General features: G+C 36.5%; 1 protein-coding gene across 11 annotated transcripts in view; it reads right to left on the bottom strand.

Annotated features, from left to right (window-relative positions):
• osbpl8 (oxysterol binding protein-like 8) overlaps positions 1-23,164 on the bottom strand; it is a 1,018,260-nt gene that overhangs the window by 79,018 nt on the left and 916,078 nt on the right. For 6 of the 11 annotated variants that reach the window (XM_061961256.2, XM_061961258.2, XM_072913147.1 and 3 more), the window contains one exon: positions 97-312. The exons of 1 other annotated variant lie outside the window; for it this stretch is intronic. In XM_061961256.2, coding sequence (XP_061817240.2) covers positions 97-312 — 216 coding nt within the window. Of the gene's footprint in view, positions 1-96; positions 6,337-11,793; positions 12,512-23,164 lie in introns of those variants that run through there. 4 more of the 11 variants (XM_072913149.1, XM_072913150.1, XM_061961265.2 and 1 more) reach the window with 3 other exon arrangements.

Genomic DNA, 23,164 nt, shown 5'->3' with positions numbered 1-23,164 from the left:
GACTCAGCGAGTCTCTATCACAAACACGTGTGGACGACGGGGGCGGAGCTAAACTAGGTCTACTTCCTGGTGGGGGGAGAGAGCGCCGACACCCACCTGGCAGCGACGCAGGCGACAGCTCGTTGTAGCCCCCGAAGGAGGCGTTGCGGATCAGTTTGCGTCCGTCCGGGTGCGGCGGTCGCAGCGAGGCCGTGCCACCGCACGTGGAGAAACGGCGACGCCCCAGCAGGCCCTCCTCCTTCATCATGGGGGCGGCGGGCGGGACAAAAGGGCAGGGCGTGCTTACGAGAAGCCCCGGGCGGAGGGTGGATGCTGCCAGCCAGGCGAGGCGAGCAGAAGAGACAAGAGAGAGCTCAGACCGGCGCTGGCGTGCGTCTTTTCCTCCCTCGCCAACGCTCCACACTGGCAGAGAGTCTGCAGCCTGCAAAGACCTCACAGCCCCGCCTACTCACTCCGTCACCATGGCGACGAGCGCTGCATCATCTCCTTGCCGCTCATTGTTTACGCGCTCTCCTTCCAGCGTTAACTCATTCAGCCGCGCACGTTAAACCTCATTTTATTGACATACTCCTCCTCCATGACAACTACGTCTTAAAAACAACAACAAAAAGTGGAATAAAAAGCTGCCATGCAGACTGTTGTTTTTTTTTGTTTTTTGTTTTTTAACTGTCATTGCTCAAATAAATGAATAAAACCAATAGTGAATTATTGGCCTATTTGAGGGTCCAATTACTTCACATCAAAATATTTTTTGGGGGTTAAATATTGCATGTTTTGGGTTTTTGTCATAACTCTTTGGCAAAAAAGGGCTTTCAGTTTTTATTTTTTACTTTTAGACATTTACTGTAAAGCTTTGAATTAATTTAGGATAATTTTTTTTTAAACATTGTTATGTATTTTATTATTTAAAATAATGTATATATTTAACACTTTTATGAGTGGGACGCTTTTGGATCCCCAAGAGTTTTAGTAGATTTTTAATTTTTTTTTAATTGTCATTGCTCAAAAAAAACCATTAAATAAAATCAATGATGACCTATTTGAGGATCCAATTACTTCAAATCAAATATTTCACTTAAAATTTTTTAAGGAGGTTAAATATTGCATTTATTGTGTTTTTGTCATAAATCTTTGACAAAAAAGGCTTAAAACATAATTTCTATTTTTATTTATTAACTTTTTATCGACCGACCTGAAGTTGAGACATTTATTGTAAGCTTTAAATTAAAAAATATTTAAAATAATGTATATTTTTTACATTTTTATGAGTGGGGCGCTTTTGGATTCATAAATTCTGTTTTTATTTTTTACTTTTAGTTTTAGACATTTACTGTAAGCTTTGAATTCATTAAAAATAATATATATATATTTTTTTTTTACATTTTAATGTTTTTTATATAACACTTTTATGAGTGGGGCGCTTTTGGATTCCCAAGAATTTTAGTGGATTTTTTTTTTCTTTCTTTTTTTTAAATTGTCATTGCTAAAATAAAAACATAAAATAAAATCAATGATAAAATATTGACCTATTTGAGGATCCAATTACTTCAAATCTAATATTTCACTTAAAATTTTTTTAAGGAGGTTAAATATTGCATTTATTGTGTTTTTGCTATAAATCTTTGACAAAAAAGGCTTAAAACATCATTTCTATTTTTATTTATTAACTTTTTATCGACCAACCTGAAGTTGAGACATTTACTGTAAGCGTTTAATTAAAAAAACATTTTTATGAGTGGGGCGCTTTTGGATTCATAATTTCTGTTTTTATTTTTTACTTTTAGTTTTAGACATTTACTGTAAGCTTCGAATTCATTTAAGATAATATTCTATTTTATTTTTTTTACTTTTTTATGTCTTTTATATAACACTTTTATGAGTGGGGTGCTTTTGGATCCCCAATAATTTTAGTGGATATTTTTTATTTTTTTAAATGTTTTAATTGTCATTGCTCAAAAAAAAAAACATAAAATAAAATCAATGATGAAATATTGACTTATTTGAGTATCCAATTACTTCAAATCAAATATTTCACTTCAAAAAAATGTATGAGGTTAAATATTGCAAATTTTGTGTTTTTGCCATAAATCTTTGACAAAAAAAGGCTTAAAATATAATTTCTATTTTTATTTATTAACTTTGTATCGACCGACCTGAAGTTGAGACATTTACTGTAAGTGTTGAACTAAATAAATATTTAAAATAATGTATATTTTAAAAAATTTTATGAGTGGGGCACTTTTGGATTCATAATTTCTGTTTTTATTTTTTACTTTTACTTTTAAACATTTACTGTAAGCTTTGAATTCATTAAAAATAATATATATATATATTTTTTTTTACATTTTCATGTTTTTTATATAACACTTTTATGAGTGGGGCGCTTTTGGATCCCCAAGAATTTTAGTGGATTTTTTTTTTCTTTCTTTTTTTTTAAATTGTCATTGCTAAAATAAAAACATAAAATAAAATCAATGATGAAATATTGACCTATTTGAGGATCCAATTACTTCAAATCTAATATTTCACTTAAAAATTTAAGGAGGTTAAATATTGCATTTATTGTGTTTTTGCTATAAATCTTTGACAAAAAAGGCTTAAAACATAATTTCTATTTTTATTTATTAACTTTTTATCGACCAACCTGAAGTTGAGACATTTACTGTAAGCGTTGAATTAAAAAAACATTTTTATGAGTGGGGCGCTTTTGGATTCATAATTTCTATTTTTATTTTTTACTTTTAGTTTTAGACATTTACTGTAAGCTTCGAATTCATTTAAGATAATATTCTATTTTATTTTTTTACATTTTTATGTCTTTTATATAACACTTTTATGAGTGGGGTGCTTTTGGATCCCCAATAATTTTAGTGGATATTTTTTATTTTTTTAAATGTTTTAATTGTCATTGCTCAAAAAAAAACAACATAAAATAAAATCAATGATGAAATATTGACCTATTTGAGGATCCAATTACTTCAAATCAAATATTTCACTTCAAAAAAAATGTATGAGGTTAAATATTGCAAATTTTGTGTTTTTGCCATAAATCTTTGACAAAAAAGGCTTAAAATATCATTTCTATTTTTATTTATTAACTTTGTATCGACCGACCTGTAGTTGAGACATTTACTGTAAGTGTTGAACTATATAAATATTTAAAATAATGTATATTTTTAAATTTTTTATGAGTGGGGCACTTTTGGATTCATAATTTCTGTTTTTATTTTTTACTTTTACTTTTAAACATTTACTGTAAGCTTTGAATTCATTTAAGATAATATATATATATTTTTAAATTTATGTCTTTTATATAACACTTTTATGAGTGGGGCGCTTTTGGATCCCCAAGAATGTGTTTTTTATTTTATTTTTTTTAAATTGTCATTGCTCAAAAAAAAAACATTAGATAAAATCAATGATGAATTATTTGAGACATTTACTGTAAGCGTTGAATTAAAACAATATTTAAAATAATGTATATATTTAACATGTTTATGAGTGGGGCGCTTTTGGATCCCTAAGAATGTTAGTGGGTTTTTTTAGTTTTGTTTTTTAATTGTCATTGCTCAAAAAAATAAAAGTTAAATACAATCAATGGTGAATTATTGACCTATTTGAGGCTCCAATTACTTCACATCAAATATTTCACTTTGAAATATTTTTTGGGGGAAATACTGCATTTTTTGTGTGTTTGCCATACATTTTTGACAAAAAGGGATTAATACATAATTTTTATTTTTTACTTTTAATCGACCGATCTGAAGTTGATACATTTACTGTAAGCTTTGAATTAATTTAATATTTTTTAAACATTTTTATGACTTTTATATAACACTTTTATGAGTGGGGCACTTTTGGATCCATAAGAATTTTAGTTGTTTTTTTTCTAGTTTTTATTATTTTTCGTTGCTGAAAAAAATTAAAATTAAATAAAATTATTGGTGAATTATTGACCTAATTGAGGCTCTAATTACTCCACATCAATTGTTTCAATTAAAAAATGTTGGGTGGTTAAATATTGCATATTTTGTGTTTTTGCCATAAATCTTTGACAAAAAAGGGCTTAAAACATAATTTCTATTTTTATTTTTTACTTTTTACCAACCGACCTGAAGTTGAGACGTTTACTGTAAGCTTTGAATTAATTTAAGATAATATATATTTTTAACATTTTTATGTCTTTTATATAACACTTTTATGAGTGGGGCACTTTTAGATCCCCAAGAATTTTAGTGTTTTTTTTCTTTTCGTTTTTTTTAACTGTCATTGCTCAAAAAATTAAAATGTAATAAAATGAATGGTGAATTATTGACCTACTTGAGGCTCCAATTACTTCACATCAAATATTAATTTTTGGGGAAAATATTGCATATTTTGTGTTTTTGCCATAAATCTTTGACAAAAAGGGCTTAAAACATAATTTCTATTTTAATTTTTTATCGACCGACCTGAAGTTGAGACATTTACTATAAGCTTTGAATTTAAAAAAATATTTAAAATAATAAATATTTTTAAACATTTTTATGATTTTTATATAACACTTTTATAAGTGGGGCTCTTTTGGATCCCTAAGAATTTTTGAGTTTTTTTTTTTTTTTTTTTTAAACTGTCATTGCTCAAAAAATAAAAAAAATCAGTATTGTTATGAATTATGAAAAAAGGAGTCACTATCGTGTTGCTAAATCAATGAAACAAGCACTTGGAGATAATATCGTACACGTAACGCCTTAAAAGAAAAGTAGCGTCCAGACACCAGCACACCTGCTCTTTTCAAACGTTACTGCCCACCTGAGCTCGCCAACAGCAGCGCCGCATCGCTAGCCAGTCGCCATGACAACAACAACACAAGGGACAGCACTTCCTCATTATGCACCAATGACGGTTACAGCAAGTGACGATGCATTCAGGAACCCTCGTAATTATGAGTATCGACAATCAAGTGGTTTTTTGTACGTTCTCTATGTTTTAAATTTCTGAAATCAATCAATCAATGTTTATTTATATAGCCCTAAATCACAAGTGTCTCAAATAATTACGACAGTTTGTTTTTATTTATGTTTATCTTATTTCTTATTCATAAAATATATTACTTTCTTATTTAATGTATACACTTAAAGTATTTGTAAAACTAATCTGTTCAACTTGAATGTCACAAAACTCCTAAACAATAAATAGTTTGGCAATGTTTTTTTCCTGCATGTTTTCCAATTTTTATGTTACAGTTTAAACATCGGTATCGTTTTTTAAAGCACCGGTTTGGTACCAGTATCATTTATTATGTAAGCGATACTGATCCATCTCATAATGTTAAAGACCTTTTTGTATGCTCCAACTCTGAAAAGATTCTATAACTACTTGGCCAAAAATTAAATTCATCAACTTATTATTTTTTTGTATGATTATGAGTGGAAAATGAAGTGGAAAGTGGGGATGGGCGTTATGGCCTAAAATCTACATGGCGATATATATAACAACCTCTTGCACTAATGATATATATATATCACGATATATTATTTGGTATATAAATGATAATAGGAGTATTTCAAAATGGGTTACAAAGGCTCCTAATTTAGCTGCGGACATATGCGGTATCATATTGCATCATTTCCAGTTCTCTCTCTCACTCACTCACTCACTTACTCACACTCGTGTGTGTATATGTGTGGATATACAAACCCTGTTTCCATATGAGTTGGGAAATTGTGTTAGATGTAAATAGAAACGGAATACAATGATTTGCAAATCCTTTTCAACCCATATTCAATTGAATAGACTGCAAAGACAACATATTTGATGTTCAAACTCATAAACTGTATTTTTTTGTTTGCAAATAATAATTAACTTAGAATTTCATGGCTGCAACACGTGCCAAAGTAGTTGGGAAAGGGCATGTTCACCACTGCGTTACATGGCCTTTCCTTTTAACAACACTCAGCAAATGTTTGGGAACTGAGGAGACACATTTTTGAAGCTTCTCAGGTGGAATTCTTTCCCATTCTTGCTTGATGTACAGCTTAAGTTGTTCAACAGTCCGGGGGTCTCCGTTGTGCTATTTTAGGCTTCATAATGCACCACACATTTTCAATGTCTGGACTAAAGGCAGGCCAGTCTAGTACCCGCACTCTTTTACTATGAAGCCACGTTGATGTAACACGTGGCTTGGCATTGTCTTTCTGAAATAAGCAGGGGCGTCCATGGTAACGTTGCTTGGATGGCAACATATGTTGCTCCAAAACCTGTATGTACCTTTCAGCATTAATGGTGCCTTCACAGATGTGTAAGTTACCCATGTCTTGGGCACTAATACACCCCCATACCATCACAGATGCTGGCTTTTACACTTTGCGCCTATAACAATCCGGATGGTTCTTTTCCTCTTTGGTCCGGAGGACACGACGTCCACAGTTTCCAAAAACAATTTGAAATGTGGACTCGTCAGACCACAGAACACTTTTCCACTTTGTATCAGTCCATCTTAGATGAGCTCAGGCCCAGCGAAGCCGACGGCGTTTCTGGGTGTTGTTGATAAACGGTTTTCGCCTTGCATAGGAGAGGTTTAACTTGCACTTACAGATGTAGCGACCAACTGTAGTTACTGACAGTGGCTTTCTGAAGTGTTCCTGAGCCCATGTGGTGATATCCTTTACACACTGATGTCGCTTGTTGATGCAGTACAGCCTGAGGGATCGAAGGTCACGGGCTTAGCTGCTTACATGCAGTGATTTCTCCAGATTCTCTGAACCATTTGATGATATTACGGAGCGTAGATGGTGAAATCCCTAAAATCCTTGCAATAGCTGGTTGAGAAAGGTTTTTCTTAAACTGTTCAACAATTTGCTCACGCATTTGTTGACAAAGTGGTGACCCTCGCCCCATCCTTGTTTGTGCATGACTGAGCATTTCATGGGATCTACTTTTATACCCAATCATGGCACCCACCTGTTCCCAATTTGCCTGTTCACCTGTGGGATGTTCCAAATAAGTGTTTGATGAGCATTCCTCAACTTTATCAGTATTTATTGCCACCTTTCCCAACTTCTTTGTCACGTGTTGCTGGCATCAAATTCTAAAGTTAATGATTATTTGCAAAAAAAAAAAAAGTTTATCAGTTTGAACATCAAATATGTTGTCTTTGTAGCATATTCAACTGAATATGGGTTGAAATTGATTTGCAAATCATTGTATTCCGTTTATATTTAACACAATTTCCCAACTCTTATGGAAACGGGGTTTGTATTATAATGAACCTACAGTACAGCTAAATGAAAACCTCTCTGAAAAATCTTAGCATTATTTCCTTTCTTGTAGCTCCCATGTCATATTTCAGAGAACAAACAACATTTTCCATTCGACACTCGTTCATAAACATAAGAAATGTTGCATTATTATGGATATAGGAACTGAGACTTAAAAAGTGACCTTTCAGAGACACTGCAGTAAAACTTGGCTCAAGTGTAAAGATCAACAACTCCAATTTTAAAGGGAAACTGCACTTTTTGCTTATCATTCACAAGCACTTTTTTAATGCATTCTGAAACGTTAAATATGGCAAGTAAGAGGTGGCTAACAATGCAGATGTTGAAAGTATATTAGTGTGTCGATAAAGTCCTCTAAAAAACATCCAAAAAGCGCAAACAATACTCTATTTACATGTGGTGACCTGAATATTAGCAAGTATTAGCGGTATTGTTATTATAAGTGCTAACGCAGACAAGCTATTTTTTAGCAAGCTCACTAGCTTTTGCTGCTATGTTGACATATTGAGCTGCTGCATCGCCTCTGAGTTGGTGAAAGTTGATTCTAGATCAGTGGTTCTTAACCTAGGTTCGATCGAACCCTAGGGATTCGGTGAGTCGGCCTCTGGGGTTCGGCGGAGGTCAGGACACACCCGACTCATCGTGTAAATAAAAACTTCTCCCTATCGGCGTATTACGGATACCCCCAAACAATGTTCCCTCTAACTCAGTGGCCTAGTGGTTAGAGTGTCCGCACTGAGATGGGTAGGTTGAGTCATACCAAAGACTATAAAAATGGGACCCATTACCTCCCTGCTTGGCACTCAGTATCAAGGGTTGGAATTGGGGGTTAAATCACCAAAAATGATTCCCGGGCGTGGTACCGCTGCTGCCCACTGCTCCCCTCACTTCCCAGGGGGTGAACAAGGGGATGTGTCAAATGCAGAGGACACATTTCACCACACCTAGTGTGTGTGACAATCATTGGTACTTTAACTTAGATGTGCACACTGTGGCCACACCAGCAGCACACCTGTCCCAAACCTGACTAAATAACAAGTTCAACGTTTTATTATTATAATCAAATGACAGCAGTCATTTCCATGGGATTTTTTTCTAATATAACATATTGTTTTTCATGAGCTGTGTACTAGTATTGTATGTCTGGGTGGGGGTTCCTGCTTTGGAAATAATTTGTACCCCTTTCAGATATCGCATTTAGTTCCCACTAAAACATTCACATGTTGCACAATGAGATGTAAACATGGGATCATGTGTACATTCCTGTAACGTTCTGTTGGTAAAATATATCTTTATTAGTATTTCTTTTATATAATAACGTAATTTCATGATTAATATTTATAAATTAAGATTAAATTAAGAAAAAATAACATTTTATTTTTCACTAAAGAAGGGTTCGGTGAATGCGCATATGAAACTGGTGGGGCTCGGTACCTCCAACAAGGTTAAGAACCACTGCTCTAGATGATAAATCATGTCTCTCACCTGGATAGTAGAAGAATGTGGACATAAACCCACAAGTTGGTCAACTTTGACATCCAACTTAGACCCGGAGATGGCTGGAAAGACACGTAAATATGCTTGTTTGCAGCCACCATTTTTCCTAACCTTTTGCGAGCAATATTATTGATTATTCATGTAAACAGGAATATATTTTTGAATAAATTGCAATTGTTATTTTTAATGATTCCTAATTGCTTCAAAAAAATCTATTAAAATGTATTTTTATTTTCAAAATCTGTCCTGTCCAGCCATTTTAGTAATGTTTTGTTAGAATTTTATTAAACAAAACCACTTTTCTTTTAAGTAATATAAAAATTGGAGTTGTTATCTATTTTATGGAGGAATGTAGTTCATCATTGAACTGGCACCCAATGTTATTAAAAAGTTCTGATTTTGAATCGAGAATTGATTCATGAATTGAATCGAATCGTGTGGTGCCCAAACATAAACATCCCATCAGTCTTTATGCCAGTGAGAGCAGACATTGTACAATAAGTGATTGTTTTATAATGTTTGTATCCCTTGTCTAGCACTTAGCAATACTGCTACATGACGCTTAGTGTTTGACTAAAGCTGCATCTGTTTAGCACACAGCTTCTAAAACTTGCAGATCATCCTTCTTATATTCAGGCTCAAAAATAGAAGTTTCTGGATCATCATTTGTCCCAAAGTAGTCTTTGTTGTCTCTCATCAAAGTTTCCATGATTAGTAGTCCTGTTGTTGTCGAAGGAAAAGTGAACGTTGTGATGGGTCTGTGAAATTAATACACCGTCATATGCTTAAAATGATCTAAACATGTATATATTACATATTATTATGAATGTTACTAGATACTACATCTATACTTACAGTGTATATATACAACTTTGATGGAGGTTTTTTAACGCTTTATAGGCAAAATAGAGCGACTCTTATTAGCCTCATTGTTAGTTGACTTTTTCTAGCATTTATTTACCACCGTATGCTTAAAATGATCAAAATATGAAAATATGACATGTTATTATGAATGTTACTAGATACTACTACATATATACTTAGTGTGTATATAAAACCTTGGAGGTTTTTTTAGAGTGCTTTATAGGCAGAATAGAGCGACTCCTATTAGCTCCATTGTTAGCTGACTTTTGCTACCGTTTATTTACGATTTAGAATGCATAACAAAATAAAAAGTAGTGTTGTTGAAGGGAAAGTGAACGTTGTGATGCGTCTGTGAAATTAATACACCACCGTATGCTTAAAATGATCAAAATAAGTAAATATTACATGTTATTATGAATGTTACTAGATACTACATATATGCTTACAGTGTGTATATAAAACCTTGGAGGTTTTTTTAGAGCACTTTATTGTCGGAATAGAGCGACTCCTATTAGCTCCATTGCTAGCTGACTTTTGCTAACGTTTATTTACGATGTATAACGCATCACAAAATAAAAAGTAGCGCTGTTGTTGAAGGGAAAGTGAACGTTGTGATGCGTCTGTGAAATTGACACGCCGCCGTATGCTTAAAATGATCTAAATATGTATATATTACTTGTTATTATGAATGTTACTAGATACTACATACATACTTACAGTGTGTATATACAACTTTGATGGAGGTTGTTTAACGCTTTATAGGCAGAATAGAGTATCTCTCATTAGCCTCATTGTTAGTTGACTTTTTCTAGCATTTATTTACGATTTAGAAAGCATAACAAAATAAAAAAAAGTAGTGTTGTTGAAGGAAAAGTGAACGTTGTGATGCGTCTATGAAATTAATTCGCCGCCGTATGCTTAAAATGATCTAAACATGTATATATTACATGTTATTATGAATGTTACTAGATACTACATATATACTTACAGTGTGTATATACAACTTTGATGGAGGTTTTTTAACGCTTTATAGGCAAAATAGAGCGACTCTCGTTAGCCTCATTGTTAGTTGACTTTTTCTAGCATTTATTTACGATTTAGAATGCTTAACAAAATAAAAGAAAGTAGTGTTGTTGAAGGAAAAGTGAACGTTGTTATGTGTCTATGAAATGAATACACCACCGTATGCTTAAAATGATCTAAATATGTATATATCACATGTTATTATGAATGTTACTAGATACTACATATATACTTACAGTGTGTATACAAAACCTTGATGGAGGTTTTTTTTTAGAGGTTTTTAGGCGGAATAGAGCTACTCCTATTAGCTCCATTGCTAGCTGAATTTTGCTAACGTTTAATTACGATTTATAACGCATCAAAAAATAAAAAGTAGTGTTGTTGTTGAAGGGAAAGTGAACGTTGTGATGCATCTGTGAAATTAATACACTACCGTATGCTTAAAAAGATCAAAATATGAAAATATCACATGTTATTATGAATGTTACTAGATACTACATATATACTTACAGTGTGTATATAAAACCTTGGAGGTTTGTTAGAGCGCTTTATAGGCGGAACAGAGCGACTCCTATTAGCGCCATTGCTAGCTGAATTTTGCTAACGTTTACTTACGATTTAAAATGCATAACAAAATAAAAAGTAGTGTTGTTGTTGAAGGGAAAGTGAATGTTGTGATGCGTCTGTGAAATGAATACACTACCGTATGCTTAAAAAGATCAAAATATGAAAATATCACATGTTATTATGAATGTTACTAGATACTACATATATACTTGCAGTGTGTGTATAAAACTTGAGGTTTTTTAGAGTGCTTTATAGGCGGAATAGAGCGACTCCTATTAGCTCCATTGCCAGCTGACTTTTGCTAACGTTTATTAACGATTTAGAATGCATAAAAAAACATGTGTTCTTGTCTTACATAAGGACTGTGAATGATAGGTAAAGTTAAAAACGTGCAGGTCCCCTTTAAGACTCCTGCTAGACCCTGTAAGCCTGGATTAGCTTTAGAACAAAGAAGCTGTCATCTTCTTCTGCGACTCTTATGTTCCACTTCCCTCTTACGACCACGGCCTCATCGATCCTTTCCTTTCGGACCTGGTGAGTACATGATCCTAAAAATCCTCCCCCGAGATCCAAACACGCTTACTTTAGATCCTGACGAGCCTGCGACCATCTCAGCATATCCCAGTCCTTGCAGCCCTCCAAGTCACCATCCGACCTCCGCAACAGTCCACCTGTGCCACTGTCCAGCCTCGGTCTTCCTCTTAGGACTCTTCTGTCAGAGGTGGACTGGGATTGGCTGAGGGTGAGGATAAGGGCGGGCCTCCCAGCTGCCATGGTAACCCCGTCTAACGGGCCGTAATCCCGCAAGATGAACTTTAAATCCGCGCTGACCTCAGCTGCTCTTCACTATCTAGCCTCCTCAGTCCCAAAGAGAAGGAGATGATACAGTATTATCTGCTCACAAGTCTTTGGGGAACTTTTCTAAAGTCAATCTGGACAGCAGATATGACCATGTCGTGCTCAGGAGCCACATGGAGGAAAATCTATTCCCACCCCACCTGGTAAAAAATCATGGCATGATAACTTCAAAATAAAGACAACTTCAGATTCTGTGACTTACTTTTGATAAAATAGAACAAGCACATTCTGAAAATGTACACATTACAACCAAAACCTCTTGGCAACACACGTCCAGTTACGGTAGTTGAAAATTCTGAGGGTTTTTCTTTTTTCGGCAAGTCGGCAGTTCATTGAAGACGTGCTTGGAAAGGCAATCAGGTGTTTCCTCAAACCGCCATATTGGTGACATCCGCAACTGCCATGACACATGCATTTATCATCGTTCAAATATTAAAGTAAAGATTAAAGTACCAATGATTGTCACACACACACACTAGGTGTGGTGAAATGTGTCTTCTGCATTTGACCCATCACCCTTGATCACCCCCTGGGAGGGGAGGGGAGCAGAGGGCAGCAGCGGTGCCACGCCCGGGAATAATTTTGGTGATTTAACCCCCAATTCCAACCCTTGATACTGAGTGCCAAGCAGGGAGGTAATGGGTCCCATTTTTATAGTCTTTGGTATGACTCGGCCGGGGTTTGAAATCACAACGTACCGATCTCAGGGCGGACACTCTAACCACTAGGCCACTGAGTAGGTGTTACAACTATAATCCAAACAAAACAATGACACCGAATTAACGCTAACACAACTCCAAACTTAGTCAATGTGAACATGGTAGATTTAAGCATAAAATAAAATCGAACAAACACAACAAATGTAGAAAGACGCATTTTTACAATGGAGTTCAGGGTGCGCATTGTGCTGTCAACCAGTTGCAAGCTTCTTCTTGTTATCGGCCCATTAATTGTGTGGATGTCCAACATTCACACATGTAAGATTCTACACCAAAGAACATCTATTTATTATTTTTATTGTTATTATTGTGTGAATGTCCAACATTCACACATATAGGATTCTACACCAAACACTCATCTATTATTACTATTATTATTGGGTGAATGTCCAACATACACACATATAGGATTCTACACCAAAAAAAAAAATCATCTATTTATTATATTTATTATTATTATTGTGTGAATGTCCAACATACACACATATAAGATTCTACAGCAAAAATCATCTATTCATTATTATTATATTAATATTATTATTATTATTATTGTGTGAAGGTCCAACATTCACACATATAGGATTCTACACCAAAAACTCATCTATTATTACTATTATTATTGGGTGAATGTCCAACATACACACATTTAGGATTCTACACCCAAAAAAAAATCATCTATTTATTATATTTATTATTATTATTGTGTGAATGTCCAACATACACACATATAAGATTCTACAGCAAAAATCATCTATTCATTATTATTATATTAATATTATTATTATTATTGTTTGAATGTCCAACATTCACACATATAAAAGTCTACACCAAAAAATATCTATTTATTATTGTTATTGTTATTATTGTGTTAATGTCAAGCATTCACACATATAATATTCTACACCAAAAAAAATCATCTATTTATTATTATTGTGTGAATATCCAACATTCACACATATAAGATTCTACACCAAACACTCATCTATTATTATTATTATTATTGTTTGAATGTCCAACATTCACACATATAAGATTCTACACCAAAAAAATAATCTATTTATTATTATTATTATTATTATGTGAATGTCCAACATTCATACATATAAGATTCCACACCAAAACTATTTATTATTATTATTGTGTGAATGTCCAACATACACACATATAGGATTCTACACCAAAATAAATAATCTATTTATTATTATTATTATGATCATTATTACTATTATTGTGTGAATGTCCAACATACACACATATAAGATTCTACAGCAAAAAAATAATCTATTCATTATTATTATATTAATAATATTATTATTGTGTGAATGTTCAACATTCACACATATATGATTCTACACCAAAAACTCATTATTATTATTATTATTGTTGTTTGAATGTCCAACATTCACACATATAAGATTCTACACCAAAAAATATTGTATTTATTATTATTATTATTATGTGAATGTCCAACATTCATACATATAAGACTCCACATCAAAAAAATAATCTATTTATTATTATTTATGTGTGAATGTCCAACATACACACATAGGATTCTACACCAAAAAAAAGTCATCTATTTATTATTATTATTATTATTATTATTGTTATTATTGTGTGAATGTCCAACATTCACACATATAAGATTCTACACCAAAAAAAATATATATCATTACTATTCTTATCTGAATGTCCAACATTCATACATATAAGATTCCACACCAAAAAAATAATCTATTTATTATCATTATTATTGTGTGAATGTCCAACATACACACATATAAGATTCTACACCAAAAAGAAAATCACATTTTTATCATTATTATTGTTATTATTATTATTATATATATTATTATTGTTATTATTATTGAGTGAATATCCAAACATTAACACGTATACAATTCTACACGCAAACATCATATATTTATTATTATCATTATAGTGTGAATGTCCAACATTCACACATGTAAAATTCTACACCAAAAAATAATTTATTATTATTATTATTGAGTGAATGTCCAAACATTCACACATACAAGATTCTACACCAAAAAAAATTCATTAATTTATTATTATTATTATTGAGTGAATGTCCAAATATTCACACATATAAGATTCTACACCAAAAAAATCATCTTATTATTATTATTGTGTGAATGTCCAACATTCACACATATAGGATTCTACACCAAACACTCTATTATTATTATTATTAGTATTATTATTATTGTATGAATGTCTCACATTCACACATAAGATTCTACACCAAAAAATATATATATTTATTATTACTATGTGAATGTCTAACATTCATACATATAAGATTCCACACCAAAAAATTAATCTATTATTTTTGTGTGAATGTCCAACATACACACATATAGGATTCTACACCAAAAAAATTCATCTATTTATTATATTATTATTGTTGTGTGAATGTCCAACATTCATACATATGAGATTCCACACCAAAAAATGTTTTTATTATTATTATTATTATTATTGTGTGAACGTCCAACATACATACATATAAGATTCTACACCAAAAATAATCTATTCGTTATTATATTATTATTATTATTATTATAATTATTATTATTGGGTGACTGTCCAAGCATTCACACATATAAGATTCTACACCAAAAAAATCTTATTTTTATCATTATTATTGTTATTATTATTGAGTGAATATCCAAACATTAACACATATACAATTCTACACCCAAAAATCATTTATTTATTATTTGTATTATTATTATAGTGTGAATGTCCAACATTCACACATATAAGATTCTACACCAAAAAATCATTAATTTATTATTATTATTATCATTGAGTGAATGTCCAAACATATAAGATTCTACACTAAAAAATAATTTACGTATTATTATTATTATTATTCCGCCGCAAATCCCACATTTCTCACCCGATTAGAGACGTTCCACCAACCCCACACTCCACTCACCCTGGACTAAAATACATACACACACAGACATATATATATATATATATATATATATATATATATATATATATATATATATATATATATATATATATATATATATATATATATATATATATATATATATATACATACATATATACACACATACATGTGTGTGTGTGTGTGTGTGTGTGTGTGTGTGTGTGTGTGTGTGTGTGTGTGTGTGTGTCTGTGTGTAATTTTGATGCTTGTATTGTAGGGAATAGTTACACATGTAGATTAGTTACATTTAATGGAGAATATCTAGTAGCTTAGTTTATTATATTTTCCAATAAAAGCAATTTCAATAGTACATATTTATCTACCTTGGATTGTCTTATTTTATAATCAAATTAACCATTTTTCTGTTGAGGGCAGGACTGCATTACATCTTTTGATAAATAATACCCAAAAATTACGCATTAAAACCTGGAGTTATAAATTAAAAGCCACACAAAATAAATGTCCGCCAGTTAAAATATGGAAATGAAGCAGCATGCAATGCAATGCTAACAAATGACATCATTATATTTTCTGAGGCTCAAATGACAACAACTCCAATCTACTAACACAACCAATCCACAAGAGGGCGCACTGACACAGGACCAATCACAGCAAACCGCATTTTCAGATAACAACATTCTCTAAAAGTCCTTTTACAACTCCCACTATTTTCTTCATTTGCAAGAGTCCCTAAAGGTGTGAACCTACACAAACTGAGGAATGAGCTGCAGACAGACAGACTGTGTGAGTCACCGTCTGGCAGAGATGCAGACCTGAGCAGCGCCACAACATCTGGCTGCACAAGAGGAGAAATATATCAAGTGTGTGAAATATGCTTATTTTGTGGCATGGACGTTTGGCCTGCTCAAAGCTTCCATGCACGTCCATAACCTATCTACCATGACTGAGATGCTATTCTCATCAACTGGCAGTCAAAACTCAAGTAACACACATATATATACATACAAACCCCGTTTCCATATGAGATGGGAAATTGTGTTAAATGTAAATATAAACGGAATACAATGATTTGCAAATCCTTTTCAACCCATATTCAATTGAATGCACTACAAAGACAAGATATTTGACGTTCAAACTCATAAACTTTTTTTTTTTTTGCAAATAATAATTAACTTAGAATTTCATGGCTGCAACACGTGCCAAAGTAGTTGGGAAAGGGCATGTTCGCCATTGTGTTACATGGCCTTTCCTTTTAACAACACTCAGTAAACGTTTGGGAACTGAGGAGACACATTTTTGAAGCTTCTCAGGTGGATTTTTTTCCCATTCTTGCTTGATGTACAGCTTAAGTTGTTCAACAGTCCGGGGGTCTCCGTTGTGCTATTTTAGGCTTCATAATGCGCCACGCATTTTCAATGGGAGACAGGTCTGGACTACAGGCAGGCCAGTCTAGTACCCACACTCTTTTACTATGAAGCCACGTTGATGTAACACGTGGCTTGGCATTGTCTTGCTGAAATAAGCAGGGGCGTCCATGGTAACGTTGCTTGGATGGCAACAAAACCTGTATGTACCTTTCAGCATTAATGGTGCCTTCACAGATGTGTAAGTTACCCATATCTTGGGCACTTATACACCCCCATACCATCACACATACTGGCTTTTCAACTTTGCGCCTATAACAATCCGGATGGTTCTTTTCCTCTTTGGTCCGGAGGACACGACGTCCACAGTTTCCAAAAACAATTTGAAATGTGGACTCGTCAGACCACAGAACACTTTTCCACTTTGTATCAGTCCATCTTAGATGAGCTCAGGCCCAGCGAAGCCGACGGCGTTTCTGGGTGTTGTTGATAAACGGTTTTCGCCTTGCATAGGAGAGTTTTAACTTGCACTTACAGATGTAGCGACCAACTGTAGTTACTGACAGTGGGTTTCTGAAGTGTTCCTGAGCCCATGTGGTGATATCCTTTACACACTGATGTCACTTGTTGATGCAGTACAGCCTGAGGGATCAAAGGTCACGGGCTTAGCTGCTTACGTGCAGTGATTTCTCCAGATTCTCTGAACCATCCATCCATCCATCTTCTTCCGCTTATCCGAGGTCGGGTCGCGGGGGCAGCAGCCTAAGCAGGGAAGCCCAGACTTCCCTCTCCCCAGCCACTTCATCCAGCTCCTCCCGGGGGATCCCGAGGCGTTCCCAGGCCAGCCGGGAGACATAGTCTTCCCAACGTGTCCTGGGTCTTCCCCGCGGCCTCCTACCGGTCGGACGTGCCCTAAACACCTCCCTAGGGAGGCGTTCGGGTGGCATCCTGACCAGATGCCCGAACCACCTCATCTGGCTCCTCTCGATGTGGAGGAGCAGCGGCTTTACTTTGAGCTCCTCCCGGATGACAGAGCTTCTCACCCTATCTCTAAGGGAGAGCCCCGCCACCCGGCGGAGGAAACTCATTTCGGCCGCTTGTACCCGTGATCTTGTCCTTTCGGTCATAACCCAAAGCTCATGACCATAGGTGAGGATGGGAACGTAGATCGACCGGTAAATTGAGAGCTTTGCCTTCCGGCTCAGCTCCTTCTTCACCACAAGGGATCGATACAGCGTCCGCATTACTGAAGACGCCGCACCGATCCGCCTGTCGATCTCACGATCCACTCTTCCCTCACTCGTGAACAAGACTCCGAGGTACTTGAACTCCTCCACTTGGGGCAAGATCTCCTCCCCAACCCGGAGATGGCACTCCACCCTTTTCCGGGCGAGAACCATGGACTCGGACTTGGAGGTGCTGATTCTCATCCCAGTCGCTTCACACTCAGCTGCGAACCGATCCAGTGAGAGCTGAAGATCCTGGCCAGATGAAGCCATCAGGACCACATCATCTGCAAAAAGCAGAGACCTAATCCTGCAGCCACCAAACCAGATCCCCTCAACGCCTTGACTGCGCCTAGAAATTCTGTCCATAAAAGTTATGAACAGAATCGGTGACAAAGGGCAGCCTTGGCGGAGTCCAACCCTCACTGGAAACGTGTCCGACTTACTGCCGGCAATGCGGACCAAGCTCTGGCACTGATCATACAGGGAGCGGACTGCCACAATCAGACAGTCCGATACCCCGTACTCTCTGAGCCCTCCCCACAGGACTTCCCGAGGGACACGGTCGAATGCCTTCTCCAAGTCCACAAAACACATGTAGACTGGTTGGGCAAACTCCCATGCACCCTCAAGGACCCTGCGGAGAGTATAGAGCTGGTCCACAGTTCCACGACCAGGACGAAAACCACACTGTTCCTCCTGAATCCGAGGTTCGACTATCCGGTGTAGCCTCCTCTCCAGTACACCTGAATAGACCTTACCGGGAAGGCTGAGGAGTGTGATCCCACGATAGTTAGAACACACCCTCCGGTTCCCCTTCTTAAAGAGAGGAACCACCACCCCGGTCTGCCAATCCAGTGGCACCGCCCCCAATGTCCACGCGATGCTGCAGAGTCTTGTCAACCAAGACAGCCCCACAGCATCCAGAGCCTTAAGGAACTCCGGGCGGATCTCATCCACCCCCGGGGCCTTGCCACCGAGGAGCTTTTTAACTACCTCAGCAACCTCAGCCCCGGAAATAGGAGAACCCACCACAGACTCCCCAGGCACTGCTTCCTCATAGGAAGACGTGTTGGTGGGATTGAGGAGGTCTTCGAAGTATTCCCTCCACCGATCCACAACATCCGCAGTCGAGGTCAGCAGAACACCATCCTCGCCATACACGGTGTTGATAGTGTACTGCTTCCCCTTCCTGAGGCGGCGGATGGTGGTCCAGAATTGCTTCGAAGCCGTCCGGAAGTCGTTTTCCATGGCCTCACCGAACTCCTCCCATGTCCGAGTTTTTGCCTCTGCGACCGCTGAAGCTGCACACCGCTTGGCCTGTCGGTACTTGTCCGCTGCCTCAGGAGTCCTATGAGCCAAAAGAACCCGATAGGACTCCTTCTTCAGCTTGACGGCATCCCTCACCGCCGGTGTCCACCAACGGGTTCTAGGATTACCGCCACGACAAGCACCAACTACCTTGCGGCCACAGCTCCAATCAGCCGCCTCGACAATAGAGGCGCGGAACATGGTCCATGGTCAATGTCCAGCACCTCCCTCGTGACATGTTCAAAGTTCTTCCGGAGGTGGGAATTGAAACTCTCTCTGACAGGAGACACTGCCAGACGTTCCCAGCAAACCCTCACAATGCGTTTGGGCCTGCCAGGTCTGTCCGGCATCCTCCCCCACCATCGCAGCCAACTCACCACCAGGTGGTGATCGGTAGAAAGCTCCGCCCCTCTCTTCACCCGAGTGTCCAAAACATGAGGCCGCAAATCCGATGACACAACTACAAAGTCGATCATGGAACTGCGGCCTAGGGTGTCCTGGTGCCAAGTGCACATATGGACACCCTTATGTTTGAACATGGTGTTCGTTATGGACAATCTGTGACGGGCACAAAAGTCCAATAACATAACACCGCTCGGGTTCAGATCCGGGCAGCCATTCTTCCCAATCACGCCTCTCCAGGTTTCACTGTCGCTGCCAACATGAGCATTGAAGTCCCCCAGTAGAACGAGGGAATCACCCGGGGGAGCACTCTCAAGTACTCCCTCGAGTGAATCCAAAAAGGGTGGGTACTCTGAGCTGCGGTTTGGCGCGTAAGCGCAAACCACAGTCAGGACCCGTTCCCCAACCCGTAGGCGGAGGGAAGCTACCCTCTCGTCCACCGGGTTGAACTCCAACGTGCAGGCTCTGAGCCGGGGGGGCAACAAGAATTGCCACCCCAGCCCGTCGCCTCTCACTGCCGGCAACGCCAGAGTGGAAGAGAGTCCAGCCCCTCTCGAGAGAACTGGTTCCAGAGCCCTTGCTGTGCGTCGAAGTGAGTCCGACTGTATCTAGCCGGAACTTCTCCACCTCGCGCACTAGCTCAGGCTCCTTCCCCCCCAGCGAGGTGACGTTCCACGTCCCAAGAGCTAGCTTCTGTAGCCGAGGATCGGACCGCCAAGTGCCCTGCCCTCGGCTGCCGCCCAGCTCACATCGCACCCGACCTCTATGACCCCAGCTATGGGTGGTGAGCCCATTGGAGGGGGGACCCACGTTGCCTCTTCGGGCTGTGCCCGGCCGGGCCCCATGGGGACAGGCCCGGCCACCAGGCGCTCGCCATCGTGCCCCACCTCCGGGCCTGGCTCCAGAGGGGGGCCCCGGTGACCCGCGTCCGGGCAAGGGAAATCTGGGTTCCTTGCTTGTTTTCTTCATAGAGGTCTTCGAGCTGCTCTTTGTCTGATCCCTCACCTAGGACCAGTTTGTCTTGGGAGACCCTACCAGGGGACAACATAGCTCCTAGGATCATTGGGACACGCAAACTCCTCTACCACGTTAAGGTGGCAGCTCAGAGAGGAGGATTCTCTGAACCCTTTGATGATATTACGGACCGTAGATGGTGAAATCCCTAAATTCCTTGCAATAGCTGGTTAAGAAAGGTTTTTCTTAAACTGTTCAACAATTTGCTCACACATTTGTTGACAAAGTGGTGACCCTCGCCCCATCCTTGTTTGTGAATGACTGAGCATTTCATGGAATCTACTTTTATACCCAATCATGGCACCCACCTGTTCCCAATTTGCCTGTTCACCTGTGGGATGTTCCAAATAAGTGTTTGATGAGCATTCCTCAACTTTATCAGTATTTATTGCCACCTTTCCCAACTTCTTTGTCACGTGTTGCTGGCATCAAATTCTAAAGTTCATTATTATTTGCAAAAAAAAAAATGTTTATCAGTTTGAACATCAAATATGTTGTCTTTGTAGCATATTCAATTGAATATGGGTTGAAAAGGATTTGCAAATCATTGTATTCCGTTTATATTTACATCTAACACAATTTCTCAACTCATATGGAAACGGGTTTGTACATACATACAATATGTGTGTGTGTGTGTGTGTGTGTGTGTGTGTGTGTGTGTGTGTGTGTGTGTGTGTGTGTGTGTGTGTGTGTGTGTGTGTGTGTGTGTGTGTGTGTGTGTGTGTGTGTCTGTGTGTGTGTGTGTGCGTGTGTGTGTGTATGTGTGTGTGTGTGTGTGTGTGTGTGTGTGATACATACACAAATAGGAGCTTATAAATTGGCATCAATAAGAGATTCCTGAGGTTTTTCTTAATTTTTTTTTAAAGGTCTCAATTTCTTTTGTATTTTTATTTGTATCAACAGATGAATTATGTCGTAATAAATGATCAATTAAAAACAAATCCCTTCATCTGTTTTAAAACAATTCTAAATCCAATAAGTAAAAGTATAAGCTGGCCTTGAAATCTACAAATAAAATTGTTAGAATACAAATAGCAATTAGTAAAAATGAGGGCTGTCAAATGATTATTGTTTTTGAATCAGATTGATCGCATTTTGGAATTTGGATGAATCATGATTAATCACGGGTAGTTACTTGGCTGCATGGCTAAAATAGCTTAAGAAAAGAGCTCAATATTTGTACACAAATGCACTTTGATTGTCAGAATGTAGTAAAGGAACATGTTTAAATGTTGTACTTGAATACATGTCATTGATTGGCTAACAGTTTTATCTAAAGTTCTTACAGGATGTATTTTAAATATCATATCTATTTTTCTCTAAAGGTCTTTCAGGATGTATTTTAAGTATCATACATTTAGTTTTATCTAAAAAATTTTCAGGATGTATTTTAAGTATCATGTTTGGTTTGACCTAAAGTTCTTTCAGGATGTATTTTAAATATCATATTTATTTTTCTCTAAAGTTCTTTCAGGATGTATTTTAAATATCATATTTATTTTTCTCTAAAGTTCTTTCAGGATATATTTTAAGTATCATATATTTAGTTTTATCTAAAGTTCTTTCAGGATGTATTTTAAATATCAGATATTTAGTTTTATCTAAAGTTCTTTCAAGATATATTTTAAATATCATATTTAGTTTTATGTAAATTTCTCTCAGGATGTATTTTAAGTATAGTAATTAGTTTTATCTAAAGTTCTTTCAGAATGTATTTTAACTATCATATTTAGTTTTATCTGAAGTTATTTCAGAATGTATTTTAAGTATCATGTTTAGTTTTATCTATAGTTATTTCAGGATGTATTTTAAATATCATATCTAGTTTTATCTAAAGTTCTTTCAGAATGTATTTTAAGTATCATGTTTGGTTTGACCTAAAGTTCTTTCAGGATGTATTTTAAGTATCATATATTTAGTTTTATCTAAAGTTCTTTCAGGATATATTTTAAATATCATATTTAGTTTTATCTAAAGTTCTCTCAGGATGTATTTTAAGTATAATAATTAGTTTTATCTGAAGTTATTTCAGAATGTATTTTAAGTATCATGTTTAGTTTTATCTAAAGTTCTTTCAGGATGTATCTTAAATATCATATTTAGTTTTATC

This window comes from Nerophis lumbriciformis, linkage group LG05, assembly GCF_033978685.3.
Source record: "Nerophis lumbriciformis linkage group LG05, RoL_Nlum_v2.1, whole genome shotgun sequence".
In the NCBI taxonomy this organism is placed as follows: Eukaryota; Metazoa; Chordata; class Actinopteri; order Syngnathiformes; family Syngnathidae; genus Nerophis; species Nerophis lumbriciformis.
Note: the sequence above shows the minus strand (reverse complement) of the source record. Positions and strands in the feature narration are given on the sequence as shown.